Source organism: Alexandromys fortis, unplaced genomic scaffold (genome assembly GCF_014885135.2).
Source record: "Alexandromys fortis isolate MF-2015 unplaced genomic scaffold, M_Fortis_MF-2015_v1.1 scaffold_45, whole genome shotgun sequence".
Classification (NCBI taxonomy): Eukaryota; Metazoa; Chordata; class Mammalia; order Rodentia; family Cricetidae; genus Alexandromys; species Alexandromys fortis.
Window position 1 is genome coordinate 2,985,230 of NW_026067926.1, and position 14,133 is coordinate 2,999,362.

General features: G+C 43.3%; 1 protein-coding gene across 2 annotated transcripts in view; it reads right to left on the reverse strand.

The window, feature by feature from the left end:
* Prkcb (protein kinase C beta) overlaps nt 1-14,133 on the reverse strand; it is a 347,370-nt gene that overhangs the window by 100,537 nt on the left and 232,700 nt on the right. For both annotated transcript variants that reach the window (XM_050143274.1, XM_050143273.1), the window contains exons 6-7: nt 6,919-7,075; nt 5,671-5,805 (exon numbers count right to left, since the gene is read on the reverse strand). In XM_050143274.1, the coding sequence (XP_049999231.1) occupies nt 5,671-5,805; nt 6,919-7,075 (292 nt within the window). The remainder of the gene's footprint in view (nt 1-5,670; nt 5,806-6,918; nt 7,076-14,133) is intronic.

A 14,133-nucleotide genomic window follows, 5' to 3' on the forward strand; every position in this document is an offset into this window, starting at 1 on the left:
CACGTGCATGCCATGACACACAAGCACCAACCCCATGTGAGTATTCACACACACAGGCAGTGGTGGCACACGCCTTTCATCCCAGCACTTAGCAGGCAGAAGCAAGTGGATCTCTGTGAGTTCGAGGCCAGCCTGGTCTACAAGAGTCTTCACACACATGTACATGCATGTACATACCCATACATACTACACCCATACACACATTTTGTAAAATGATGTTTCCAAGGTTATTGAGTGCTGGGAACAGGTTCATAATACACTGTGAGGTTCTGTTTTTATTTTTGCAGGCATACACAGAGGTGGAGGGATGAAGAAGGGACAAGGGGCAGATAGGTCTTAGCTTCCTCACTCAGAACACACACACACACACACCAGGTCTCCTCCTTACTGTCTTATGTTCCCCAAGCTGCTTCAAGACGCCCGCGGTTCACCAGACACGGGCCTCAGGGCCTTTGCATGTAATGCTTTCTCCCTGGACAGCGGCAGGGCACAGTCCCTCCTCCTTTTAGACACCCTGCCAAACGTCACCTTGCCAGTAAGTGTTTTCCTGAGAAAGAACTGAATGAAATGTACAAACCAGCCGTGCTCCCAGCATCCCCTCTCCTTGTTCTCATGTCTCCTGATAGCATTTGTTTATCGCCTAGAACATGCCATGGTTTTTGTTTGCTTGTTTGTTTGTTTTGTTTTGTTTTTTCTAATGTAAAAATGTTTTTCTTTTTTCTCCACCTAGAGAGACAGCTCCCTGGGGCTGAAGATCTGTCTGTTTAGTTCTCTTGTGTCTCCTAAGCACTGAGAGTTCTGGGCTGTGGATTTCCGAAGAATGAACAAGCGATGACACAGGTGCCATCAGTGAAGTGAGGTGACCTGGGCGGGGCGGGGGGGGGGGGCATTCACTGAGACAACGATAGCTCCATGTCAGATAATAAGCTAGGAAGAGTTACACAGTGGGTGATCTTGCTACATTCATAGACAGAAAAAACAATAGCAATAGAAATGAAGAAAAAAAAAGGTTTCTAACAATCTTACTGAGAAAGCCATGACAAGCATTATACATTTATCTTAAGCAAATAAAATGAAAATAGAAAAGCATAAAGGGTTCATAAACCATGAAGATGGGGAGCTCATCAGTGCTGAGATATATCCTACAGACAATAAATACAATTTTTATTCAAGCACCTATAGGATATTTAGGGACATTGACTGTAGACTGAGTTTAGTTGAAAGAAAGGGAGAGGTGGGAAGGACAAAGCAAGGGGGCCGGAGAGAAGGTTCAGTAGTAGTGCTGGGAGTCAAACCCAGGTCCTCTGTGAGAGCATCGAGTGCTCTTAATGGCTGAGTCATCCTCCCTGCCCCAGGAGCAAATATTTAAATGCAAAGCTATCTCTCAAGGTTAAAGCACATGCCTACACATAAGCGTGCAAGAAAGGAAATGAAAAACACAATGGCAGAGCCGGAAACAGCCGCAAAAGTCAGGATGTGAGATGTCACAACTTAAAGGAATTGTCTGTCCACCCAATAGGGTTCGTTATTCCTAAAGAGCTGGGTACGGTAAGAAGAGAAAACCAAATAGCAAAACACTCAATCGGGGCTCAAAGACAAATGCAAAACAAACAGGCAGAGAGAAGAAAGCAGACGTATAACTGAGGTACAGTCCCAGAGCAGATTCTTTGGAGAAAAACAAACCAAACAAGTAATACAGATGACTCTCCAGCAAAACCGAGGGAGCGGGGAGAGAGCATAAATAGACACAATTAGGAGCACAGGGGAGCGTTTGACAGCAGGTACAGGGCTGGCAACTACGAGGCAGATGAGTGGCCGGGGGCAGGTGTTGCACATCTGGAGGCTTCTCCAGCTGCCTCTGTGGGTTGTGCCACATGGTTTTAAATCACAGTTGGGCATCACTGGACAACCAGGGCACACTCTCGGAGCTTCCTCGAGGTGTGAACATCACAGAGTGTGATAACCGAAATCTAGGTCGCAGAGACGCCTGCATTCTTGAGCTCGGGGGTCTAGCCTGCGGCTCCTTGACGCAAGATTGCACAGCATGTTACTGTCACTGAACACCCCAGAGGCACCGCTGCTGCACAACAGTATTTGGCAAGAGGATTTTTTCCCAGGATCCTTTATTGACTTAGAGAACCATTGTCGACATCATTCACCCTGCTGTAACACCTGCCAGAGGGAGAAACTGAGTCTGCAAGAAGGGATGTGACTTATTCAACATCCAAGCATGCTAAAAAAAGGGAAAAAAAAAAAAAAAAAAAAAAAAAAAAAAAAAAAAAAAAAAAAAAAAAAAAAAAAAAAAAAAAAACACTAGTCTAGGTGAATCTCCAAGTTCAGTGTGCCTCAAAAATGTATTAATTATTATTCATTATACTTTTTTAGATGGGGAGGGGAATCTCATATAGTCCAGACTGGCCTTCAACTCCCTTTATAGCTAAGAATGCCCTTGAACTTCTGATCCACCCTGCCTCCACCTCGCCAGTACTGGGATTGCAGGAAGACGCCAACACTTTGAGTATGTGTGGCACTGGGGAGGGAACTAACCCATCTTATTACCATAGCCAGGCCAGTGCCTTTTCGTTGTCTTTCTGTGTGCTTGCGTTAATGCATAGCTCTTGCTAAGATGCTCACAGGAAAACTGTTTCAGCCAACAACCGCTTTAAGCAAACACTTGGCTTTCTGGTGCTGCCATTTAAAACAGGCAGGCGCAACCCAGGCCAAAGGTTATGCCGCATATTGGGCTGAATGTGCACACAGCAAAACTAGAGGTGGCGGGGTCGGGGTGGGGGTGACAACTTCGTTTCTGAAAATGGACTTAAGCTCCTCGAGCAGCTCAATTGGCCTGGGAAAGAAAGGGGTTGGGGATTACAAGGAAGGTAGTGTTCTGGTGTGGCCCCACCTTCCTAGAGGACTATGCAATCACAGAAGCTAGGAGAGGTGGGGAGGGGGATACCTGAGCAGAGCCACCATCTCTCCATGAAGGGGTCTCAGAAGTGAGAAGTCCCAGAAGCGCTAGGGCAAAGGGTGGGGAAAGGGGCCTGGTGTGGCCTGGGACTGGAATGTGTTGGGCTCTGTGGGGAAGACACACACAGTAGGCACAAGATCTAAGGCACAAGCAGGAAGCCCTTAAGAAGCCACAAAGCAAGGTGGGGCCAGACCTGCTCTGGGGTATGGGGGTGCTGTTCAGAATAGCTCCTCTTCAAGAGAGAAACCTGGGAGGCTGCCCCAGCAAAACCCTACTCTGTGGCCACCACGAGCTCACAAACAGTCTGAGAAAGCCAAGGACGTTTTCACAAAAGAAGCCGCCATGTTTTTCCTGTAGCTGTGATTCTTGCACCTGCGTTTTCCGTCCTGTGCCTGGCACCCAGTCAGAGCCAGTCAGTGGTAACTATCTTTACTACAACTATCATTATGTTCTCTCCTGCCTCACTTCTACCCACCAGGGATCATGGATCTTCTCTTTAGCCCCTGTCAACTTGACCTGCCAAGGAGGGAACACCCAGTCTGTGGATCCGTGAGGGCGGGGACACGCCACGGGGAAAGTATCCGAAACCATGAAGGGGAAGAAAGGATGTCACACTAGTGTTTCCTGCTCAAGCAGCTCCTTCCTCCTGTAATGTCACTAAACTTAGTCATCGTGTGCAGGTGGCTCCCTGATCTGCAGAGGAAAATGTGAACTTTTGGAAAAGTGAGTTGTGACCTTCTTCTGATCCAGGCAGGCAGATGACAGAACCCCAAGCCTGGGCTTCCATCAAGCTGTGATTTTCTGTGTGCATATATTTAATGTGGCCGAGCTAATTCAGCAAACATTTACCCCCAAACACCAGTTTTCTCGCTATCAATCTACCAAACCTTTTCATGGTCTTCAGTAGTGAGCTGAGGACAGCCTTGGTTCGTGCTCATGATTTTGTAAGACTGATGTTTTAATCACTTCTGAATTGTGCCTTTTTTAAATCTCCCCACCAAGTCATGGTGACTATCCACGCATTATCCACATCACCGCTCTCATCACGTGATCCTCGACTGCTGTCGTGAGTAATTTCTTGTTCAAGGTTCATCTCTGCTCCCCACCAGGGGTTCACAAACACACATTTGTCTTCTATTCTGATGCACCCTGAGGGACTAGAACATTCTATCCATTTGAAGAAGAGCCTGTGATAAATCAATGTGGAGCAGGGACCGGGAAGCTTTAGGTGGGCAATGGAGGATGTATGGCCTGAAAGATGCGTTCTCTTTCATGGGAAATCAGTTCGATTTTTCTTTTCTTCCACTCGGAACTGAAAGAGTCCCGAGTGAGACAATTTAGAAAGGAGACAATTTATCTTAAAGAACTAAGAGCAGGTCCAATCACCACTTCCCCCAAAGTGACGGCTGGGAAGCCAGGTTAGACCATTGATCCTGACTCTCTTTCTCAGGTGACTATGAGGTGGTTGCCCATGGGGCTGACCTACTTTCCTGTTGGAGACGCCGGATGAGGGTGCTTTGTTCTGGCAGTGGGAAAAAGCAAAGCAGCAGAAACAAGACAGGTGGGTGACCATGGACAGGAGGCACTATCAATGGGGACACACGGCCTTGAGGAGTCAAGACTGTCCAATGGATTGCCCAGATCTGTCAGGTAAGCTTGAGAGAGGGCTTTAGTGCCCACGAGGCTGGGTGCAGTAGGACAGAGGTGATCACTAGGGACCGGTAAGGACTGTGGCCAAGAGAGAACCACGCCCTGGCATTTGGCTTTTCATAGGTAGAATCTTGTCATTTCAGATTTTGTGTGCACGCGCGTGTGTGCGCATGTGTGTGTGCATGTGTGTATTGTGTGTGTGTGTGTGCATGCATGTGTGTGTGCATATGCATGTGTGCGTGTGTATGCGTGCATGCATACGTGTGTGTGCGCGCACGTGTGCATGCGTGTATGTGTATACATGCGTGTGTGTGTGTGTGTGTGTGTGTGTGTTCCTCAAGGAGAAAGGTGGATGTTCACTGCCTTTTTCAATCACTCTCCACTTTACTTTTGGAAGGTTCTTTTCACGGAATCCAAGCTCACCAATGGGTTAGACTCATTACCCAGTGAGTTCTATGGGTTTTCTTGTCTCTGGATGCCCCAGTTTCTGCCCCCTTTGCCCCACCAGTGCTGTGGTTACAGATACTTGCCGCTGCTGTTGTGCCGGCTTTTACATGGGTGCAGGGGATCTGAGCTCAAGTCCTCATGCTCATATACAATCAAGCGCTTTACTGACTCAGCAAGCTGTCTCCTCATCTCTTTTAATACTAACAATTAATTATTTTTTTAAAGCCCTGGGGATTAAATTTAGGGCCTTGTTCATGCACGCTGGGCAGATGCATTGCCACCCAGCCATCTTCCAGGCCTCCTTTTACTTTATTTTGAAGTAAGTGATCAAAGTTCCCCAGGCAGGCCTTGCCCCATGCAATCCTCCCAACCTTAGCCTACCAATTAGCTAGGATGGAAGGCCCATGTCACCAGGCCCTGTCAACTCCCACTCTGTAAATTGAAGAGCCAAACGAGGCGCATGCGTGAGACCGAGCCAAGCTAGCAGTCACTGTGGTGGGTTTTCTTTTGCATATTGCAATTTTAAGAGAAAAGGGAAAACATATTCGATCCCAGGTCTGATGGACCGACTTGCATTGTGGTTTCCAATGCAGAATTCTTCTTACCAGCCATCGACCCCGGCCTTTTGCAGTTCCGAAATCCCAAATGACAGAGATCCCATGAAGTCATTCCTGCTGGTCAGGTCCCAATCCCAGATCTCTACAGAGAGTCTTCTGTCCTTGTCTGATTCCTTCAGCTGACTGGAGGGAGAAAGAGAGAGAGTGAGTCAGCCAAGGCCATCTTGATTTCTCCTGTAGATAAAATGTACAAGAGGATGAGGGCCTGAGATAGAAACCCTTCACTGTCACAAGCTACTGCAGGAGACGCACTTGGTTTCCACTCCCCTGGGAGTAGGGACTCATTCTGTTCGACAGCCTGTTGATTGAACAGGTGGGAGACCTTGGCTAGCTCCAACAAAAGCAGGTCTATCTGGGGCTATTGTCTCTGTCTTTGTTCCCACGGATGTCACAGAGAAAAATTCCAATGTTCAAAACATCATCGGGGGCACACATGTGTGTGCATTTGCATACTTGTGGGTTGGATGAAGTAGAGAAACTCATGGAGAAACCTCCTTCTGGAGTCTCGGGGGAAACTGTTCTGCAACATGGCCCTGAAAGGCTCAGATAGACATTGCTTTATCCTGAGAAAGAGGCAAGGGTATAAGGTTGCCCCCAAGAACCGTGATGCCAGCCTGTGGCTGCAGTATGACCTAGGGTGGCAACCTACGCAAGGCTGCATATTCCTCAGTTACTCACTCAGGGGCTTCTTTAGCAAGGCCCACGCATAAAATAGAAATGAATTAAGAAACAATTGTTAGTCAGATCGCTTAATTGGTGCTCGACTGTACATCATACTTGCTCAGTAAATACCAGCTGTTACTATGAACGACCGTTGGCCCAGGCATGTTGAGAGGGGACCCATATACTTTTCCTGGCCAGAGAAGACCCTAAAGCAAAGCTGATATGGTCCTCCCAGTAGGAAGCAAACCAAGTACCATGTAAACTCAGCCCTGGAGATATTGACAGTATAGCCTATAGACTATGCCCTATTCATTACCTTTCACCAGGCAGCACAAATACCCAATCCCATCCAGCCTGGCTCCACACATCACAAACAGTCTCAACTCTATTAGAAAAAGATCCAATTTCCCCTTAACTCACAATACTGAAATCCAGAGGGAAGAGAAGGGGGGAAGGAAGTGAAGGGAAAAGAAAGAAAACAGAGGCTAAAGGGGAGATAAAGGAGAGATGCCCCAGTCCCTGAAGACCACTATCCTCTGTCACCCATGCTGAGCCAACGTAGTTTGTACTTACAATCTGAAGGTCTCGTTCCACTCGGGGTTGAGAGAGCACTTGATGGTCCTGGTCTTCTGCTTACTCTCACTTTTGGGATCAGGAATCAGTTTCAGTTTAACGTAGGGATCTGATAAGCCATTGGGGTCCATAGGTACAAGATTTTTAGCATCTCTTACTGAAAAACAAAATGCAGTTCCAATATTACTAACGTCCAAAATGTTTACATTTCTGTTAGTGATGCCTGTGATACCCATGGTTGGGTCCTGAGCATCCCTGCTTGGTGAGAATTTCATTAATATCAACAGCTTGAGAGGCATGCAAATGAGACAGCCTGACAGGATGTAAATTCTGTTCCATATTGTATAAAAAATTATTCTTAAAACCTTTATTAGCATATATTAATTATGCAAAATAATGTTTCCTTATAATATTTTCAAGCGTGTATATAACACATGTGCTGGCTAGTTTTATGTCAACTTGACACAAGCTAAAGTCATTTTGGAAGAAGGAACCTCAAGAGAAAATATCCTCACCAGATTAGCCTGTAAGTAAGACTGTGGGGCATTTTCTTGATTGATGACGACAGGGGAGGGCTCAGCTCGCTTGTGAGCAGGGCTCCCCCTGAGCTGATGGTCTGGGTTATATAAGAAATCAGGCTGAGCAAGTCCTGATGAGCAAGCCAGTCGGTAATGCTCTTCCATGGTCTCTGCATCAGTCCCTGCCTCCAGGTTCCTGCCCTCCCATCCTGACTTCATTAGAGGACGGAATGTGATGTGGAACCAAAAGGTAAAATAAACCCTTTCCTCCCCAAGTTGCTTATGGCTATAGTGCTTTCTTAGAGTAACAGAACCCTACGACAACATACTTTATGCTCAGCCTTCCTAAAAATTGACTTCTGACTTCGGTTTTGCTTTCACCCCTCCTTACTTCTAAAACACACTCTAATTTTTCTAAAACCCCCTTCCCCAAGACCCACAAGAATCTGTCCCTTTTAGTTTTAGCATGATAGTTTCAAGGTGTCATTGTACAACAAGTATCCATGTTGCTTTTTAAAGTTCAGTAATATTCCATTCCATAGTTATGCTGTATTTGTTTATCCATTCATCATTTGTAGACATCCAGGTGGCATCTCCTTTCTGGGTATTAGGAAAGGAGCTGCTATGACCATGCATATGCCCAGACACAACGGTCACATGCTGTGTGATGGTCAGTCTCCATTGAGATTTCGTCAACTGGAAAAAAGTTGGGACATTAGGAAAGTACATTTCGTGGTGCGTCTATAAGGGCATTTACGGAAATGATTAGACCACCAGGGCTCTGGCTAAATGGATGGTCTAATCCACTGATGGATACCAAATAAGAATTAGCTACTGGGAGCTGGTGCAATTGCAGATGGTAGAGTCTGGCTGGAGAAATAAGTCACTGAGGGCATGTCCTTGAGAACTAGATCTTGTCCTGGCCGTCTCCTGTAACCGTTCTGCTCTGTCTCTTGTCTGTCAAGATGTGAGTTTTTCCATCACACTCTCCCACCATGACGGACTGAAACCATGAGGAGAACAAACCCTTCTTCCCTCAGGCTGTTCTCTCAGGTATTGGACACAGCAATGAGACAAGACTAAGCTAATCCTGTGCAGTCAACCCACACAGACAAACAGAGGGCTCACTGTTGCTGCATGTGAGGGAAGGGGACCAAAGAAGTGGCGCTTCATGGACACAAGCTTTTCTTTAGAGGCGATGGGCTCACTAAAACTAGAGAGATGACCACAATGCTGTAAATGTAAAGTACAGGGAACTGTGTATTTTAAAAGAGCGAATGGCTAATTTATATGCTGCAAATGTTACCTTCATCCAAAAAGAAAAGGACAAACAAGGAAAAAGAGTTGCCGTCTAAATGAGGGTACATCTGCCATCCACATGTCATTACGCAGCAGCACTCAGAGAGTCCACAGAGAGAAGGCTGGAAGAATATCAACAACATTACAGATAGCCTCCACCTAATAAGGCTCCTTCATGAAGGTTATAGAACCGGCTTAAGGAAGGAAAGGGAGTGAAGGATCTGAGCCGAAGATACAGTGGGCCAGACAGGAGACAAGGGAGAAGGAAGCATATGCTTGGAGAACAGGAAAAGCTGATCAAACAGTAGCTCAAAAGGTAGAAACATACACAGCCAAGAAAAGGGGATCAGAAAAAGAGGCTTGCATGGAACTTAAGCTTATAGTGTTAAATAATGTAAGGTTGTGTTGTCCATCTTGGGAAAGAAAATCCAAGATAATATATTCAGTCCAAAAACAAATGAAACTCAGACAAACGAATATTGAGTGTACAGGAAATGTAAAGATGATTCAACCTTTTCACAAATCTATTATTAATATATTCGTCAATTTAAAACTGAAAGAAGAAAACCACAAGGTCATTGTAGTTATCTGAAACTAGCATGAAAATCTCTCAACAGGGTCAGGGCTAGCTGAAATAAAAGCATCACAGTTTATGACAAACACAATCCCACCAAAGTCAGCAATGAGGCAATGATAACCCATTTCCACATCGATTTCTGTACATGTTCTCTAAATGTTACATGAATGCAACAACACAACAAAAACAGGAATTTTCAGAGCAGGCCTGGGACAGTGAACTCCACAGGAGCAGGTCTGAGCCAGGGACCTTGGGCCAGAGCGGGCCTGAGGCAACAAATTCCACAGGAGTAGGACTGAGCCAGTGATCTCTGTGGGTCCAGTCATTGATCTGGGACCTCCAAAGGAGTAGGCAGAAACCAGAAAGCTCTGCTGGTCCTGGCATGAGTCTGGGATTTCTGAGGGAGAAGATCAGAGCCAGAGACCTTAATATAAATGGACTCAACTCATCTGTAAAAAGAAACAGGCTAACAGATTGGATATGAAAACAGAATCCATCCTTCTTTTACATACAAGAAACATACCTCAACCTCAAAGACAGACATTGCCTCAGAGTAAAGGGTTGACAAAAATTTTCCAATCAAATGGACCTAAGAAACAAGTGGGTGTAGCTATACTAATTTCTAACAAAATAGACTTAAAAGTAAAATCAATCAAAAGAGACAAAGAAGGACATTACATATTAGTCACAGTAAATATTCATCAAGAAGAAATCTCAATACTGAACATCTATGCCCTAAATACAAGGGCACCCTCATATGTAAAAAAAAAAAAAAACACTTCTAAAACTTAAATCATACATTAAACCCCACACACTAATGGTAGGAGACTTGAACATTCCACTCTTGCCACTGGACAGGTCAATCAGACAAAAAAATTAACAGAGAAACAAGGGAACTAACAGATGTTATGACTCAAATGGACTTAACAAACATCTATAGAATATTCCATCCAAACAGAAGAGAATATATATACCTTCTTCTCAGAACCTCGTGGAACCTTCTCAAAATTAACCACATATTTGGAAACAAAACAAACTTCAACAGATACAAAAAAAAATTGGAATAACCTCATGTATCTTATCAGATAACCATGGCTTAAAACTAGAAGTCAACAGCAATACTAATTCCAGAAAACCCACAAACCCATGAAAATTAAACATTGATCACCTGAGTCATCAATGGATCAAGGAAGAAATAAAGGGAGAAATTAAAGACTTCCTAAAATTCAATGAAAATGACCACATAACATACCCAAATTTGTGGGACACAATGAAAGCAGTGTTAAGAGGAAAGTTCATAGCACTAAATGCCTACATAAAGAAGCTGGAAAAATCTCACACTAGTGAATTAACAGAACATTTGAAAACTTTGGAACAAAAAGAAGCAAACTCAGCCAAGAGAACTAGACAGCAGGAAATAATAAAATTGAGAGCTGAAATCAACAAAATAGAAACAAAGAAAACAATACAAAGAATCAATGAGACAAAGAGTTGGTTCTTCGAGAAAATCAACAAAATAGACAAAGATTTATCCAAACTAACCAAAAAGCATAGAGAGAATATCCAAATTAACCAAATCAGAAATGAAAAGGGAGACATAACAACAGACACAGAGGAAATCAAGAGAATCGTCAGGTCATATTTTAAAAAACTGTACTCCAAGAGCACGAGCAAGGAACTCAGGACCGCAAGGGGTGCACCCACACACTGAGACAATGGGGATGTTCTATCGGGAACTCACCAAGGCCAGCTGGCCTGGGTCTGAAAAAGCATGGGATAAAACCAGACTTGCTGAACATAGTGGACAATAAGGACTACTGAGAACTCAAGAACAATGGCAATGGGTTTTTGATCCTACAGCACGTACTGGCTTTGGGGGAGCCTAGGCAGTTTGGATGCTCACCTTACTAGACCTGGATGGAGGTGGGTGGTCCTTGGACTTCCCACAGGGTAGGGAACCCTGATTGCTCTTTGGGCTGATGAGAGAGGGGGACTTGATCGGGGGAGGGGGAGGGAAATGGGAGGCAGTGGCGGGGAGGAGGTAGAAATCTTTAATTAATAATAATAATAATAATAATAATAAAGCTAAAAAAAACTGTACTCCACAAAATTGGAAAACTTGAAGGAAATGAACAACTTTCTGGATAAATATCACTTACCAAAATTAAATCAAGACGAGATAAGCAAATAAACATACCTATAACTAGTGAAGAAATAGAAACAGTTCATCAAAAGTCTCCCAAACAAAAGAAGCCTGGGACCAGATGGTTTCAGCTCAGAATTCTACAAGATAGACAAAGAAGAACTAATACCAATACCCCTCAAATTGTTCCACACAATAGAAACAGAAGGAATATTGCCAAACTCTTTTTATGAGGCTACAATTACCCTGATAACCAAATCACATAAAGACATTATTAAGAAAGAGACCAATCTCACCCACGAACATTGATGCAAAAATACTAAATAAAATACTGGCAAATCGAATCCAAGAACACATCAGAACCATCATCCACCATGATCAAGTCAGTTTCATTTCAGAAGTGTGGGGATGGTTCAAGATCCAAAAGTCTGTCAACATAATCCACCATATAAACAAACTGAAAACTAAAAACCACATGATCATCTCATTATATGCTGAAAAAGCTTTCAACAAAATACAGCATCCCTTCATGATAAAGGTATTGGAGAGAGTAGGATACAAGGAACATACCTAAACATAAGAAAGGCAATATACAGCAAGCCAACAGCCAACATCAAACTAAAAGGAGAGAAACTCACAGAAATTCCACCGAAATCAGGAACAAGAAAAGGTTGTCCACTCTCTTCATATCTATTCAATATAGTTCTTGAGGTCCTAGCTAGAGCAATAAGACACCAAAAGGAGATCAAGGGGATACAAATCAAAAAAGAAGTCAAACTCTTACTATTTGCTGATGATATGATAGTTCACTTAAGTGACCCCAAAAATTGTATCAAGGAACTTCTACAACTCAAACACTTTCAGTAATGTAGCAGGATATAAGATTAACTAAAAAAATCAGTAACCCTCCTGTACACAGATGATAAATGGGCTGAGAAAGAAATCAGAGAAACATTACCCTTCACAATAGCCACAAAAAACATAAAATATCTTGGAGTAACTCTAAGCAAACAAGTGGAAGACATGTATGACAAGAACTTTAAATTTTTGAAGAAATTGAAGAAGACACCAGAAAATGGAAAGATCTCTCAATGTTCTTAGGTAGGTAGAATTAACATAGTAAAAATGGCAATCTTACCAAAAGCACTCTACAGATTCAATGCAATGCTCAGCAAAATCCCAGCAAAATTCTTCAGACCTCGAAAGAACAGCACTCAACTTCATATGGAAAAGCAAAAAACCCAGAATAGTCAAAACAATCCTGTACAAAAAAAAATTTCTGGAGGCATCACAATCCCTAACTTCAAAGTCTACTACAGTACTGAAAAACAGTCTAGTATTGACATAAAAACAGACAGGATGACCAATGGAACCGAATAGAAGACGCAGATATTAAGCCACATACTTTCAAATACATGATTTTTTTTTGGGGGGGGGAAGCAAAAACTATCAAATGGAAAAAAAAGAAACAATTTTTAACAAATAGTGCTGGAAGAATGAAAATAGATCCATATCTATCATGATGCACAAAACTCAAGTCAAATGGATCAAAGACCTTAACATAAAGCCAGCCACATTGAACCTCACAGAAGAAAAAATGGGAAGTAACACTTGAACGCATTGGCACAAGAGACCACTTCCTAAATATAACCCCAGTAGCACAGACACTGAGAGAAACAATTAATAAATGGGACCTCCTGAAACTGAAACGCTTCTGTAAAGCAAAGGACATGGTCAACAAGACAAAACAACAGCCTACAGAATGGGAAAAGATTTTCATCAACCCCACATCAGACAGCGGACTGACTGATCTCTAAAATATACAAAAAACTCAAGAAATTGGTCATCAAAAGAACAAATAATCCAATAAAAAATGGAGTACAGACCTAAACAGAAAACTCTCAACAGAGGAATCTAAAATTGCTGAACAACACTTAAGGAAATGTTCAACATCCTTAGTCATGAGAGAAATACAAATCAAAACAACTTTGAAATTCCATTTTACACCTGTAAGAATGGCCAACATCAAAAACACTGATGACAACTTATACTGGAGAGGTTGTGGGGTAAAGGGAACACTTCTGCACTGCTGCTGGGAATGCAATCTGGTACAGTCCTTTTGGACATTAGTGTGGCGATTTGTCAGAAAATTAGGAAACAACCTTCCTCTAGACCCAGCAATAACACTTTTGGGTATATATCCAAAGGATGCTCAACTGTGCCAGAAGGACATGTGCTCAACTATGTCCTTAGCAGGATTGTTTGTGATAGCCAGAACCTGGAAACAACCTAAATGCCCCTCAATTGAAACATGGATAAGGAAAACGTGGTACATTTACACAATGGACTACTACACAGCAGAAAAAAATAACGACAGCTTGAAATTTGCAGGCAAATGGATGGAGCGAGAAAACATCATTTTGAGTAAGGTAACCCAGACCCAGAAAGACAATTATCACATGTACTCACTCATAAATGGTTTTTAGACATAAAGCAAAGAAAAACAGCCTACAGATCACAACCCCAGTGAACTTAGACAACATGAGAACCCTAAGAGAGACATACATGGATCTAATCTATATGGGAAGTAGAAAAAAACAAGATCTCCTGAGTAAATTGGGAGCATGGGGACCCTGGGAGTGGGTTGAAGGGGAGTTCTTCCCCCACAGTGGTCCACA